At 47.6% G+C, this 15373-nt stretch overlaps 6 protein-coding genes across 6 annotated transcripts; 4 read left to right on the forward strand and 2 right to left on the reverse strand.

Annotated features, from left to right (window-relative positions):
* Positions 1 to 747: 747 nt before the first annotated feature.
* Positions 748 to 3241, forward strand: BHQ10_003067 (uncharacterized protein; the record flags this gene model as incomplete). The annotated part of the gene is made up of 4 exons (XM_040875282.1): positions 748 to 1263; positions 1320 to 2191; positions 2244 to 3048; positions 3173 to 3241. 4 exons carry the CDS (start codon positions 748 to 750, stop codon positions 3239 to 3241), a joined length of 2262 nt encoding a protein of 753 aa, XP_040731571.1.
* A 1057-nt stretch (positions 3242 to 4298) lies between these two features.
* On the forward strand, positions 4299 to 5739 carry BHQ10_003068 (uncharacterized protein; the record flags this gene model as incomplete). Its single annotated transcript, XM_040875283.1, has 3 exons — positions 4299 to 4449; positions 4527 to 4665; positions 4719 to 5739. 3 exons carry the CDS (start codon positions 4299 to 4301, stop codon positions 5737 to 5739), a joined length of 1311 nt encoding a protein of 436 aa, XP_040731572.1.
* Positions 5740 to 6566: 827 nt separating this feature from the next.
* BHQ10_003069 (uncharacterized protein) lies at positions 6567 to 10089 on the forward strand (the record flags this gene model as incomplete). Its single annotated transcript, XM_040875284.1, has 6 exons — positions 6567 to 7574; positions 8491 to 8540; positions 8598 to 8714; positions 8779 to 8930; positions 8988 to 9172; positions 9400 to 10089. The coding sequence occupies 6 exons, from the start codon at positions 6567 to 6569 to the stop codon at positions 10087 to 10089; spliced, it is 2202 nt and encodes a 733-aa protein (XP_040731573.1).
* Positions 10090 to 10185: 96 nt separating this feature from the next.
* BHQ10_003070 (uncharacterized protein) lies at positions 10186 to 11511 on the reverse strand (the record flags this gene model as incomplete). The annotated part of the gene is made up of 1 exon (XM_040875286.1): positions 10186 to 11511. One exon carries the CDS (start codon positions 11509 to 11511, stop codon positions 10186 to 10188), a length of 1326 nt encoding a protein of 441 aa, XP_040731574.1.
* A 650-nt stretch (positions 11512 to 12161) lies between these two features.
* Positions 12162 to 13844, forward strand: BHQ10_003071 (uncharacterized protein; the record flags this gene model as incomplete). Its single annotated transcript, XM_040875287.1, has 2 exons — positions 12162 to 12748; positions 12812 to 13844. The coding sequence occupies 2 exons, from the start codon at positions 12162 to 12164 to the stop codon at positions 13842 to 13844; spliced, it is 1620 nt and encodes a 539-aa protein (XP_040731575.1).
* A 75-nt stretch (positions 13845 to 13919) lies between these two features.
* On the reverse strand, positions 13920 to 15087 carry BHQ10_003072 (uncharacterized protein; the record flags this gene model as incomplete). The annotated part of the gene is made up of 5 exons (XM_040875288.1): positions 13920 to 14305; positions 14363 to 14465; positions 14514 to 14808; positions 14864 to 14976; positions 15022 to 15087. 5 exons carry the CDS (start codon positions 15085 to 15087, stop codon positions 13920 to 13922), a joined length of 963 nt encoding a protein of 320 aa, XP_040731576.1.
* Positions 15088 to 15373: the final 286 nt, after the last annotated feature.

Below are 15373 nucleotides of genomic sequence, written 5' to 3' on the forward strand. Positions count from 1 at the left end.
GTTTTCAGGCCCCAAAGCATTCTCCGGTAAAGCCCATGTCGATCATTAGGTACCGTGAAACTGGGAGATCAAACTCAAACTGTACTGTCCCGTCTTCAGCGACGCCGGCTCTAGGTTTGATATTGATATTGATCCCTGTCCGTGAGGGGTGAAGAATCCACTTTCTGCACCCTCAGCACGGCAAGACTTCTAGATAGATATGCACATGCACCAAAGCCGACAGCAATAGTACCTAGAATATACTACATAAATGTACCTGCATAAACAGGTCTCTCACGCGGTCACGCGGCTTGATGCGACGCGGGGGAATACATGAAGAACATCCCACTTTCTCCGCATTCAAGGATGTAAAGCTGATTCACTCAGGTTTCTTCATGTAACTCTATCATAGTTTCAATATAACGTATCAATGCCGTTCAAAGTCACCGCTGTTCTGCACTATGCCCTCTTCTTGCCCTATGGCTTAGTTGTACTGTCCCACCAAGAATGACTGAATGACTTGTCGACATCTGAGAAATCGATCACCAGTTGGACCTATATTCCCCGATAAATTAACAATGTGGGTTACATGTTACGTCGAAATAATCCCCCTCACATTTCGACTGGAAAATATAAATGAACAGTCTCTCCAATAACAACAACGTTTGACTCTGAATATGAGTAGACTTTTGACTTCCAAGCTCAACCCGAAACCCTAATCTCGTAGGTAGTGTGTGCTGGCGTCTGAGGGCGCAGCAAAAAACAGAAATGTATGCTGCATTCATCTTACTCCTCGCATCGGCCATTCCCGCGGTCAACGCCCAGTCAGCTTCTTGGTCCGCAGCCTACAGTAAAGCCACAGCTGCTTTGGGCAAACTATCTCAAAATGACAAGATTGGTATGGTGACAGGCGTCGGATGGGGAAAAGGTCCATGTGTTGGTAACACCGCTGCACCTTCGGGCATCTCGTATCCATCACTCTGTGTTCAGGATAGTCCCCTAGGTGTTCGCTATGCGAMCCCCGTCACAGCGTTCCCGGCGGGAACAAATGCTGGATTGACTTGGGATCGGACCTTGATGAACCAGAGAGGCGCTGCTATTGGAGCAGAATCCAAGGGATTAGGTGTCAATGTTCAGTTGGGCCCTGTGGCAGGACCTTTAGGCAAGATCGCGCAGGGCGGTCGTGGTTGGGAAGGTTTTGGGACAGATCCATACCTCAGTGGTGTTGCAATGATCGAGACTATTACTGGTATGCAAAGTTCTGGTACCCAGGCATGCGCAAAGGTAAGCACATCGCTGCAATCGAAAGCCTTGTATGAGAAAAGTCTAATCTTCGACAGCACTTTATTGGTAACGAGCAAGAGTTAAACCGAGAGTCGATGAGTTCTAACATTGACGATCGTACTTTACATGAGCTATATCTGTGGCCCTTCGCTGATGCCGTCCGTGCCAATGTTGCCAGTGTGATGTGCTCCTACAACCAAATCAATGGATCATTTTCTTGTGAGAATGAAGCATCAATGACAGGCATTTTAAAAAAGGAGCTCGGCTTTCCCGGGTATATTATGTCTGATTGGGATGCGCAGCACACAACAGTCACTAGTGCTAACTCTGGGCTCGATATGACCATGCCAGGCAGTGATTATAGTGATACGCCGAGCAGTGTTCTTTGGGGCCAAAATCTGGCTAATGCTATCTCAAGTGGTCAAGTTGCCCAGTCACGACTGGATGATATGGTAACTCGAATTTTGGCTGCTTGGTATTTGGTTGGCCAGGATCAAGGTTACCCTGCCGTTGCCTTTAGCTCTTGGAACGGTGGCCAAGCAAGTGTCAATGTCACATCAAACCACAACGTAGTTGCCCATGCAGTCGCTCGTGATTCTATCGTTCTTCTTAAGAATACTAACGGCACGCTTCCGTTGAAAAAACCATCAAGCATCGCTATTATTGGCACTGACGCCCAGACAAACCCTTCCGGACCAAACGCTTGTACTGATCGTGGTTGTGATACTGGAACCTTAGCTATGGGTTGGGGCAGCGGAACTTGCCAATTCCCTTACTTGACAGATCCTCTGACAGCCATAAAATCTCAAGCGGCCAGCGATGGCACTACAATCACGACTAGCATCAGTGACGATGGCAGTGCTGGGGCGTCAGTTGCTCAAAACGCCGAGTATGCAATCGTTTTTATCAACTCCGACTCTGGGGAAGGGTAAGTTTATATCTTTGGCAGACTCCAATAGCTTTTAATAATTGAATATTAGTTACATCACCGTCGAAGGCGTCGCTGGCGACCGCAACAACCTCGATCCATGGCACAGCGGTAATGCACTGGTACAATCCGTTGCCGCAGTCAATAAAAATACCATTGTCGTCATCCACAGTGTTGGGCCCGTCATTCTTGAAACCATACTGGCGCAACCCAACGTAGTAGCGGTGGTATGGGCCGGCTTACCAGGACAAGAGAGTGGTTCAGCCCTTACAGATATCCTCTATGGAAGTACAGCTCCCAGTGGCAAATTAACCTACACGATTGCTAAACAAGCCTCCGACTACGGCACTGCAGTAGTCAGTGGCAACGACAACTATCCTGAAGGGCTTTTCATTGATTACCGACACTTCGATCAAAGTAATATTCAACCTCGATATGAATTCGGCTATGGACTGTCATATACAACCTTTGGCTACACAAACTTGGCAATTGGTATTACGGTTTCTACTGGCCCGACTACAGGTCAAACTGTCCCCGGTGGACCTTCTGATCTTTTTGCGTCTGTTGGAACTGTTACGGTGCAGGTCACAAACACAGGCAGCGTCGCAGGATCAGAAGTTGCCCAACTCTATATTGGATTACCATCGTCAGCACCGTCATCGCCGCCAAAACAGTTGCGTGGGTTTGATAAGCTTTCCCTCGCTGCTGGAGCTAGTGGTACAGCAACTTTTGATTTGACACGAAGAGATTTGAGTTACTGGGACGTATCACAGCAAAAGTGGGTGGTTCCAAGCGGAGCATTTACCATATATGTTGGAGCGTCTAGTAGGGATATCAGATTGCAGGGGACATTTACGGTAGGTTAAACAATATGGTCAATCATGAGACTAGATTCAGGTGAGCGATGCTGACTGTGATTAAGCCCGGAGGTAGCTCGACCACTTCTACTATAAGTTCATCTAAGACATCGACTACTACTAGCACTTCGGCTACTACCAGCACATCGGTTACTACCAGCAGCAGTACTACGATAAAGACTACCACAACTAGCTCGACCACATCATCTGCCGGGCCAACACAGACCCCGTATGGACAGTGTGGTGGACAGGGCTGGAGCGGTCCTACAGTTTGTTCATCCGGCTGGACTTGTAAGGTGACGAATCAGTGGTATTCTCAATGCCTACAATAGGTTGATTGTACTAAAAAGTAGATAGTGGAAAATTTTAGGTATTTATTTCTCAATACTAACCAAGTAAGACCTTCACAAACATTTCAATAACCATTATGCACAAAAATCCCAAAAGAATAAATTCCAGTCGATTTGGACTATGCTTCAAATCATAGGAAATCGTTGAAACAGGGACGCAGACTAGATAATCTAGTATAATTAAGCAATCGATGTATTGTAGAGCCCTTTTGTGAAACATGACCATAATATTCTATGAAACAGAACTTTCCACATGCACTGGCATAACTACTACATTGCATGGCAAGCAAGGTTAGTCATTTTGGCCACCAGTGTAGGTGGAGTCATCATAGCCTAAATTCCGTATCTGATAAGCTTCTTTCTAAGCCACAAATCCTCGAATTTCATGAAATAGTGAAATCAGGCCTGATAATCGCAAAAGTCGTACATCTCGCCCTTCACGATGACGAAAAGTATGCTTTCAATATCACGGCATTTCTCACGATCATCCTGACTGGCTATATAATACCACACTGCCATCATCCAATCGATCATGGAATCACTCATTTACCCAGATCGCCAAGTATCATGCATTAATTTCAACAAGAAAGAAAAGACGGAAAGGGGTTGATAGTATTTCTTAGGGCTACATTTGGTCAAACCTCTGACTCTTTGGCTGAGCACGTAAATCGCTTGTTGTTGTCATGACTTGAAAATCAATATGTAAATATCTTTAATTTATTGAAAAGATCACTATTTCTCAGACAATTGACAGTAAAAATGTGTCGACAGCATCTGCACTAAACCGTCGGATAAGAAATCACGTGACTTCTCCGGATAAATTCCGCCAAAACATCAAATTCCCGCTCCGCGAAAAGAACAAATACAGCCTATCATCCTCCCATGAGAAAAGACGACAAGATGGTGCTGGAACTTCACGTCTGGGGACCGGGATTTTCCCTTCCTTCGATTGATCCCCAATGTCTCGCTACAATCGCATATTTTGTCAAAACGGTTCCCAAGGATAAATGGGTGTTGGTTGCGTCCAGTGATCCTTCCGTGTCGCCTAATAGTATGTCGTTGACCCCTCGAGCCGAGGTTTAGGTTTCCTTGATGTTGGATCTGAGTTAACAATGGTGCTGTGAATAGATGAATTACCGGCCTTGAAAGACGGGCAGACTTGGGTTTCCAAGTTTCGGAATATAGTCGATTATGTGCGTCAGTATTCGAGCGAGGAATGGGATCTTGATACGGATTGGGATGGGTTGGATAAAGCAGATATTACAGCGTACGTATCTCTCTCCTGAATTTTATTCTAGAGACTGAGTTTTTATCCGACAGATTCTCCGCCTTCCTTGAGTCCAATGGACAACTCCTCCTCGATCTATCCCTCTACGTCTCCAGCCAAAATTATTATGCCGCCACGTCGCCCGCCTACGGTTCTATACTCACCTGGCCGAATCAGTGGATTCTCCCACCGAAATTACGCAATGCTGCTAAACATCGCACAGAGCATCTAGGTCTGTCGTCGCTCGACTTGGAAGCTACAGAAGAACAACAACGGGAGCGCGAACGGGCAGCGGCGGGAGTCACGGCCGGACAAATCCCGGCAAGTTTGATTACGCGGCCTCGCGAGACTGTTTCGTCGTTACTAGGAAAGACAGCGCAATACAGTCAGTTCCGGCTCGATGGGTTGACGGCCGAGTTGTTCGAGCCGCTTGAACAGCTGTTGGGCGCAAAGAAGTATTTGCTGGCTGATGGTCAGCGGAACTCGAGTCTGGATGTGTTGGTGCTGGGGTATTTGTCGTTGGCATTGTTCGCCGAGGTACCTTCTAAATGGCTTCGAGAGTCGCTTCGAACGAAAACGCCTCGATTGGCAAAGTATGTGGAACGAATGCGCGACGAGTGTTTTGGTGGTGTTGTACGGCTCGAAGAGGCATTTCCGGATACTGCTGAGGTGAAGACAAAGTCTTTTCTTCCATGGAGGCAACCCGAGAGAATCAATGCGGTCAAGATCGGCAGCACGCTCCTCAACACTCTTGCAGATGCTACCCCCATTCTGAAAGATTTCCGCATGAACAGCCGGTTGCAACAATCTGCCAAATCGATGGGCGGCTCAAAGGAAGAAGGCGACAGCAAAAATGCAAAAGCTGTATCGGTTTATGCGAATGCTCAACGTCGCGATCTATACATCTCCATTGCCTCCGTAGCTGCTGGGTTGGCAGCTATGGTTGGGTACTTGACATATAACGGGGTCATCGTTTTTGGTAGCGAAGACGACCACGAGGAGGAGGAAGTGGTATACGAGCCTCCGAGCTGGGATTCGATTAGTGCTCCTACAGTGCAGAGTCTGTTTGGATGACCGCCTCTTCTTCCCTATCTTTTCCTTTCATCTTGAACTGTACACTGACATGCATCTCTCTTCCTCTCTCTTCCTTTCTCTTTTTCTTGCATATATAGACCAAGCGGGCGTTTGTTTCCTTTGTTCTGGTTTTGCTCCGAGGCTTCGAAGCGAACACAATGCATGTACCATAGTGTATCAATGAATGTACAACATCACAGGTGTGGTCTGTCTGTATGTCGGAGCATAAGCGATGATGATTAAGCAAAGACTCAAGCCGGATAGCGATATTGCACTAGTCCTAATACGGTTAGACATAGACCAGCCAAGTAATCCACCTTCCTGAACAGGCTTAGAACGTCAATCAGGAACTGCATATCCACCAATCGCAGCTGCTCCAAACTGAAGATGTCATCGTCCCCAAGGTACTCACATCCACTTTCCTTGATGCCTTAACACTGTGGCATCTCTTTTTTGCTGCTCTCCCAAGGTCCTCATGTCGCCATGCCCACTTTCTCTCTCATCCTTCCCCGCCGTCTTTTTTTCTCTTCTTGACTCGATGATACTCTTTTCGTCCGCTTTCCATTCCTGTGCTGCGTGTCTGCATTGAGCAAGCAACTAAGCTAGTCAGAATTGCTGCAGTCATTGTTCGTCCATGATTGATTCGGCCCAGGCAGATTGATCAGTTTTCGGTTTTTCCGGTGACGGTCATTCCGGTAAGACTAGGGACCAGACCAGACTGAACAGGATCACCAGCACTATATATATATCCAGTTGTATCTTCTTATTCAAAGGTGCTGAACGTCAGTACGCAATTCCAAGAACCCGACACCCGATAGGATATCAGGATGGACACCTGCGACAACTCCAATGGCTTCGATGGTCGCATGGGACTTCGCATATCCTCCATTTTCGTCATCTTGATAGGCTCTCTCTTCGGCGCTGTTTTTCCAGTACTTGCCAAACGACTTGGCGGAAATGGCATCCCGTCATGGGCTTTCTTCATCGCCAAATATTTTGGGTCAGGGGTCATCATTGCCACAGCTTTTATTCATTTGCTGGGCCCTGCTGAACAGGCGTTGACGAATCCGTGTCTTACGGGCCCTATCACGGAGTATAGTTGGGTTGAGGGGATTGTGTTGATGACCATTGTGGTCATGTTTTTTGTGGAGTTGATGGTGATGCGGAATTCTTTTCCGGATGGGCACGGACATGGGCATTCGCATGATGAGGATCATGAGGATGAACTGCAATCCCATTCACATTCACACTCAACTTTGCCCACCCCGGACGTGGATGCGATAACGACTGGAATGCCAATCGACACCACGTCAAAAGAACATGAACATATCCCCGGAAACGATCATCTCAGTCATAGCCGGGATCACCGCGACCTCGAATCCGATAAATCTCCTCTCATTTCTGCCGAGGACTATGCAGCTCAAATCACGGCTGTCTTTATTCTAGAATTCGGCATTATTTTCCATTCCGTTTTTATCGGGTTGACGCTTGCCGTCTCAGGCCAGGACTTTGTAACACTCTACGTCGTCCTCGTCTTCCATCAAACCTTCGAAGGCCTAGGTCTAGGCTCGCGATTAGCGACACTCCCATGGCCAGACTCAAAGCGCTTTACACCATACCTCTTAGGAATAGGATACGCAATCTCCACCCCCATTGCAATCGCAATCGGGCTCGGCGTACGAAACACATACCCGCCCGACGGCCGCACAACGCTGATTGTCAACGGCGTTTTTGACTCCATCTCCGCCGGAGTTCTAATCTATACCGCTCTCGTTGAGCTCATGGCACATGAGTTCATGTTCAGTTCATCCATGCGCAGGGCGCCGCTGAGCACTGTACTATGGGCATTCCTCCTGATATGCCTTGGCGCTGCATTAATGGCATTATTGGGTAAATGGGCTTGATTCTTTTGATTTTTCGTTTCCTCAAAAGAAAGTTTGCTTTTGCTGTTATGTATCTATGATGTGCGTATGCATTTTATTGGCGTTGGATAGATGGGTGGCTCTCTGTTTCGGGTTTATCTGCATGTAGCCTTGAATGTTCCCAGGTATGTCAATGGGCAGGCTTAGATTTTAGATGTTAGCTGCATTGAATATATAATTTATATCACAAGCTATGTTGACAATTAGACCAACTAGAATGGCTTTTTTGGAATATTTGAACCATTCGGCGTTCCTAGATAAGCTTGCACTATTAAGCTCTAGCCCTAACATAACAAGACCACACAACTATCCTACGAAGAAACGTACGAGCGTCAAAAGACATAAGCTTTTGTACTAGGACTTAGTCTATTTTAGTGCTTCGTATGCTACGTACGTTCTCCAATCTCCGCAATCTTTCCGCGGGGAAATATGCACTTTCTACCAATTTGGTTGGTCGAGTCTATGTTGGATGTAACATAGGCAATGATCGACTAGATAAGAAGCTAAAAGCGACAAGGGAAAATTCCTTTCCTTTTTCTTCTTCTTTTTCTTCTTCTTCTTCGACTTCTTCAACTTTTATTATCGTACGTGCCTGTCAATATGGCAGATATACAAGAACAGCATCAAGAAGCGATTGCGTCTTTAGATGAGAAAGGGACGACGACGGAATACACAAAGACCGAAGGTGCTGTGCATAACAACAATGATGAAGAAACAGGACCCTCAAATATGGTATCGAGAGCTCGGCAGAGTTTATCTGATCTATTCACTATTGTGACTTCCCCTAAATACACATCTCGGAAACATAGTAATGCTAACCTTGTAACAGTTCGCGGCTGGCTTTGCCCTAATTTCCGACGGATACCAGAACAACCTCATGTAAGTAGCACGCAACACCCGCCGGTCAATCGGCAATTGAGCTGATATCTGACATAGGACAATGGCCAACGTCCTCCTTAAAAAGGAATATCCAGATCAATACACTTCATCCGTCAGTACGCGAGTATCCAATGCCCTTTTGGTGGGTGAGATTATCGGCATGCTCGTAATTGGGTATTTCTCCTCATCCGGATGATACAAACGGAGGTACCAGGGTACCAATTACTGATATTTTTAGACTAACATGTGATTATCTCGGTCGCAAATGGGCCATCGTCATAACCACGATCATGATTGTGGTCGGCGGTATACTCGCCACGGCATCGAATGGGCATACCATCGCCGGCATGTTTTGGATGATGACTGTTGCGCGTGGAACAATTGGCTTTGGTATTGACCTAAATATCCTCTGATTTGTTTCAATATCGATATTAATGGAGTATCAAGGCACCGGCGGCGAATACCCAGCATCCTCCGTCTCCGCCTCCGAAGCCGCAAACGAGCACGCTCTCAAACGGCGCGGTCCAACATTCATCCTCGTCACGAACCTTCCCTTATCATTCGGCGGGCCTTTCGCCGTCATCGTGTTTCTCATTGTCTATTCGGCCTGTCATCAATCGCATTATAGTACTGTATGGCGCGTCTGTTTCGCGATTGGCTGTATCTGGCCGTTATCCGTATTCTATTTCCGAATTCGAATGCTCAATTCTGTGCTGTATCGTCGGGGCGCAATCAAAAAGAGGGTCCCGTATAGTCTTGTGGTGAAGTATTATTGGAAATCGTTGATTGGGACTTGTGGTGCTTGGTTCTTATACGGTACACCCCCTCCTCCCTTCTCCTCTTTTTGCTCGTTTTGCAGATAGATACTAAGTGGCGAATGGCAGACTTTGTAACGTTCCCCAACGGCGTGTTCTCAGCAACAATCATCTCCTCCATCGTACAGGACAGCTCCATCCTTCGAACCGCAGAATGGCAACTCCTCCTCGGCATAATCAGTCTTCCCGGCGTATTCATCGGCGCCTGGCTCTGCGATCGTATCGGTCGTAAACAAACCATGATGCTCGGTTTTGGCGGGTATCTGGTTTTCGGGCTCATAATAGGCTGCGCATACGAGAAAATTACCAAGATCGTCCCTTTATTCGTCATCTTCTACGGGCTGATGCAGAGCTCTGGCAATCTCGGCCCAGGGGATATGCTCGGTCTGATATCAAGTGAGAACTATGCAACTGCTGTTCGTGGCACATGTTACGGTATATCAGCTGCATGGGGCAAAGCCGGGGGCGCAATTGGCACTCAAGCATTCACGCCTATCGAGAACAATCTGGGGAAGAGATGGACATTCATTGTGGCTGCGATCTGTGGTGTGGTGGGGATTATCGTTACGTACTTTTTTGTGCCGAATGTGACCGGGGAAAATCTGAAAGAGAATGATGAGCGGTTTAGGGCGTATCTTGTTGCGAATGGATGGGATGGGGAAATGGGGGAGGATGATTTGAAGGGTATAGCAGATGAAGGGATTCCGCCTGCTATCATGGATAAGTCGGGGTAAAGACTGAATGATTCTTCGGATAGCATGCTATATTGATATATGGCTGTCTAAAAAGGCACAGGTCTAAAGTTTTAAGTGTACATGCTTGGTATGGACCTACCAATCCGGACTCGTATCAGTGCCAACAGTCACATTTCTCACCACGCATCCGCCAATTCCAGGCCACCCAGCACCTAGATTTCCATTCAAAGCCTTGCTCAAAAATTCCACCGCAGACGCGTCTGCGTTAGACTCCTCCGCAAGATGTCCTCCAATCGTGTTTCGCTCATACAATATCTGTACTCCGCTCTCTTTCCGTGGTGCAACAGCTTGTCCCTCAGCACAATACTTACCAACCAGAGCATCAGTATCCTGTACAGGCGCCAACTGATCCGCAATAGCCTTGTAGACGTACATGGGCATATCTGGCAACCCGTGAACACCCATAGTGCCCTGCGTATCCCAAAAGTACTGCAACAAGGGACTACCGAGAATATCATCTTCGCCCCCGATAAAGTACGAATAGACATCGACATAAGCGTACGTGACAAATATCTCATCGATGTTCAAGTTTCGTCCCGCCGTAAAGTTGCCGGATGTCTTGACTTCGTCCGTCAAGCGACTCAATACGTACGATTCCACAATAGGAAATGCATTTGCGTACCCCCATAATCCGGCTACGATCAGCCCTGCGTAAGGCGTCTCATTTACGGATTCCAGCACTGCAGTAATCGGGGTCGGCAAACCGCCAATTGCAACTCCTGCAATCCCGATTTCGGGTGCGTACGAGGCGTGGAGTTCGGCGGCGAATTCGCTGGCAATTGAGCCCCCGGAGTAGCCCCAGAGACCGATTTTCCATGCTTCAGCACTTTTAGAAGCCGGAGAAGATGAGGACTCGGTCACAGCGCGCAACCCGTCAAGAACAGCGTGGCCCTCTGCAAGGCCCACGGCAAAAGTAGCATTCGGACCTTCAAAGTCGGTTACGCTAACGTACCATCCTTGAACGAGTAAGGCCGCTATATCCGAAAATGTCGAATTTAGTACCGTGGAAAGTGTCCAGGAGGGACTTGCGTCGACAGAGGGAGAGTTGTATGGTATTTGATACGAGACCAACCCTTGAGTCTTTTTGCTGCCACTTTTCTTTGATACAGGGACGAAAAGAGTGGTAACTGCGAAACTGGGGATGTTGTTGCCGTCGGTCGTGCGGTACAGAATGTTGTAGCTTGCAGATGTCAGGTTTGTGCCGATTGCGGCGTAGATAGACAATGGATCTGGGCGGACGCGAATTATACTACCTGCTGGATAGGAGAGTAGGTCGTCTGGAGCCGTGTACCAGGGGTCTTGGGATGGAGGTAACGCCGCTGAGGAGCGTGCTGGAAGGGTGTGTGAGAGGGCAGATGATGCGAGGCAGAATACCGCGGATACTATGTACGAGCAATGCATTTTGCGAGTTGATGTTTTTCGCTAAATGATGTTCTCAAAGGGTGTCTGATTGAATGGCGAAAGTATGAGGCAATCCTACTTATTTATACCCGGCCCAGACCTGCGTACACACGAAATACTCATGGAAATAATCGCTGAATTCTTATAATTGCCGTTATACCGGGTTTAAGCGGGTCTTAATTCAAGTCAGACTAGAAACAGGCAGCACGTTCCTAACTCCAGAAAAAGTCCAGCCCCGAAGCCCTAAAACCGTTTAGGGCTCAAATACTTGGGCGGATGGCGTATAAATTTCCTGGTCGGGAAAGGTGAAGAGCTTAAGCATGTCAGATCGACAGCATAGAACTCCACTTTTCCTCTCGATTTCTAAGCTTTATGACGATTCTAACGGAAGTTTTCGAAGGATGATGATGAAGTTTTCAAGATCGGGGAATCAATCTCACCGGTACATTGCTTCGAGTTGTGTTATGGTAAATTGGTGTGAGAGCGTATACGTATGAACCGACTTTTGGGTTCTAAACCAAAATGAGAACAATCCTGAGACTAGTCCACTTTTAGGGCACTAGTTCAATGCAACGACATTGTCGCTAATGAGTCAATCGCGTTGTTACGCTCTACATACTGTTATATCCGCTCTACTTTGAGAGAGAAAAATGACTGAATCGATTGCGCTAGAAGAAAGGCCGGTTGTCCACCAAACTGCAACATCAGAAGAACCAACACCCGCCAACCAAAATGAAGCATCCGTCACAGGCATCAAATTCATCCTCCTCACCCTCTCCATCATCTTCACCATCTTCCTCTCAGCGCTCGACTCAACCATAATATCCACCGCCATCCCCTCCATAACCGCCGAATTCGGCAATCTCAATGATGTAGTTTGGTACTCGAGCGCATACTCACTCACAAACACTGCTTTTCTGTCCTCATGGGGAAAAGCATACAAGTATTTCCCCCTCAAAACCAGTTTCTTACTTGCCGGTGTAGTATTTGAGATTGGGAATGTAATATGTGCTACTGCCACCAGTTCGACGGCTATCGTGGTGGGAAGAGCGATTAGTGGTATGGGTGGTGCCGGAATTATGAGTGGTGCGTTTATTATTATCGCCGTTACGGCAAAGCCGCAGTATAGAGCGGCGTATATGGGCATTGTGGGTGTTACATTTGGATGTTCGGGGGTTGTTGGGCCATTGCTGGGGGGCGTTTTGACGGATAAGGCTTCGTGGAGATGGTGTTTTTGGTACTTTCACCTGTCTATCTGCAAATGAGACTAAGAAGGATAATTGACTAACTGGCTGAGCAGGATAAGTCTCCCCATCTGGGCAACAGGTGCAACAGGAATACTGTTCAGCTTGCGCACCACCACTGCCAATAGTGAGTTTACTTCGGCCAGTATCCGCGAGAAACTCTTCCAGATGGATTTCACCGGTAGTCTCCTCGCAGCCGGGTCAATGATCTGCTTCGTCACAGCCATGCACTGGGGCGGCGCAACCAAACCCTGGTTAAGCGTAGCTGTTACCGGCTCCCTCGTCGCCAGCGCTATCCTAGCAGGCCTCTTCATCGTCAACGAGCGACTAATGGGCAAGCGCGCAATGGTGCAGGCCCGCTTACTCCGAAACTACACCTTCGTCGCAAACCTCATCTACGTCTTCTTCCTTGCTGGGCTCTACTTCCCACTCCTATACTCCCTCCCCATTCAGTTTCAGTCCATCGACAACGTCTCTGCATCTCAAAGTGGTGTGCGGCTTATCCCCCTAATCCTGGGGATATCCATCTTCACCATGATCTCAAACGCGCTGTTGTCCATGTACCGCGTTAAACACCTTCCACTGACCATGCTTGGTGCCGTCGTAAGCACAATTGGCGTCGGATTAATCTATAGCATCGACGACGCAACTGCTTCCACTAAAAAATGGTTCGGCTACGAAATTGTAACTGCCATCGGCGTCGGCCTAGCGCTACAATTACCCATGATCGCAAACCAAGCCTTGGTGGTAACCGACGACATCCCCGAAGCCACGGCTTTGACTCTATTCTTTGAGAATATGGGTACGACGCTGTTTAATGCTGCTACTGAAGCGGCGTTCACGAGTAGTGTTGTATCGAGTCTCAAGGGTGTTGATTCTGCGGCTGTTATTGCGGCTGGAGCGAGTCAGTTGCGCAAGTTATTTTCGGGGCAGGAGTTGCAGGAAGTGTTGAGTTCGTATTTGGATGGCTGTAGAGTTAGCCATATCTTGTCACTGAGTTGCGGAGGTGTTGCGACGGTTGTGTCCTTGGTTATGGCCGCGCCTGTGGTTAGGGATTATTTCTTAAGGAGGAAGTCGCGTGCTTTATAGATCAATGATTGAATCTCCTAAACATTCAACTATTCAACGAGAATATACACCGCCATGCAACATGCACATGAAATTTCACTTCAACGCTTTCACTCCATCCAAAAACGCAATCACGCACGTACTATTATCGCTATGCGGCTGCTCCCCCGTCGCTGTCGTAACCATCCGCGCGATATCCGTTGCCTTACTGCCCGCCACAGAATCGCTCACCACTTCCTTCATGAGCTCTTTCTCATCTGTGACATCTGTGACGCCATCCGTACAGCACAGTACCGCATATCGACTCCTCTCGTCGAGTTGGATGGTTCGTACGTACGCTTCGTTGGAGAGGATGTTGCCTCTGACTTTGGAACCGCTGGCATTTGCGCGTTTGGCCTTTTTTGTGCCGCCGTCGATGCTGAGGTTGTTGATTGGATTTTTATATTGGAGATCCCCTAAAGCGCGGGACATATTCAAAGTTCCTTTGTTTCATTAGTAAGACAGTTTTTCGGAGAATTTGTAGTTTCATGCATACACACCGAGTCGAGCGGTTCCTCCGTATATACGCACTGCACCACCAGCCTGTTCAATCCGGCTCTTTTCCGACGGCTCGTTCGGTTTGTGCGCTACAGTTAATTGTTCCTACCAGAGTCAGTACAGCTCGATAGGCCCATAGATAATAAGACGAACCTGCCATGTTATAAAATCCGACCCTTCATCCCGTCTCGCAAGAAAGATATGCGAATCACCCACGTTCCCGATAACCATTATCCCCTTTGTCAGATTCACCAAACACAACGCCACCGTCGAGCCCGCTATGATGGGCCCGGTATTTTCATCCATAACCGATCGAAGCAGGAGTTCGTCTTCATCCTGAAATGATTTGATGATTGCGGTTTCGTAGTCTCCCTTTTCGAATTCGGGCCGGTTGACGAGGAGGTTAGGGAGGTTTTGGCGGACGTGTTCGGAGACCTCTGCAGAGCCACTGTTGTTGTTAACTGTGTACTAACAGTAACTATAGGTCAAGGTAAAAAACGCACTGTCCGTCATAAGTCGCAAATAAGACGAAATTATCAGTCGATTTTGTCGGCGGAAATTGGTTCGGCAGGAGGATTACATGGCGATCCTCTTGGGATACTCGGCCACCTTGTGCCTATTGACTGTTAGTTTCATCACATTTGAAGTGTAAACAACATACTGTAGCGGCTCCAGCGTCGAAGAGGAGCACAGCGTCCTCAGCGGGCATAACTCGTGTCGGCGACATATCGGCAGGGCTTTATTTTCATATTCTCTACATGTACAAAAGATAGTAAAACGTTGTATAATCTTCCATAGGAAAACATTCAATGTTTTGAGCTTCATCCCCAGAAATGATGAGCGGTGACATCATCCACGGTAACGGCTGAAATTACCGAGCGAATAATGCACTCGCGGTGAATCACCGTGTTTCTTGCAGTCATTCAGGTCGCTTGATCTGCTAGGATGGGACTTGGCGTATGTCGTAATGTCGAGAGAGCGCTATTGAGCATTTGATATTAAAAGATATGCCT

This window comes from Talaromyces amestolkiae, assembly GCF_001896365.1.
Source record: "Talaromyces amestolkiae strain CIB chromosome Unknown scaffold4.1, whole genome shotgun sequence".
In the NCBI taxonomy this organism is placed as follows: domain Eukaryota; kingdom Fungi; phylum Ascomycota; class Eurotiomycetes; order Eurotiales; family Trichocomaceae; genus Talaromyces; species Talaromyces amestolkiae.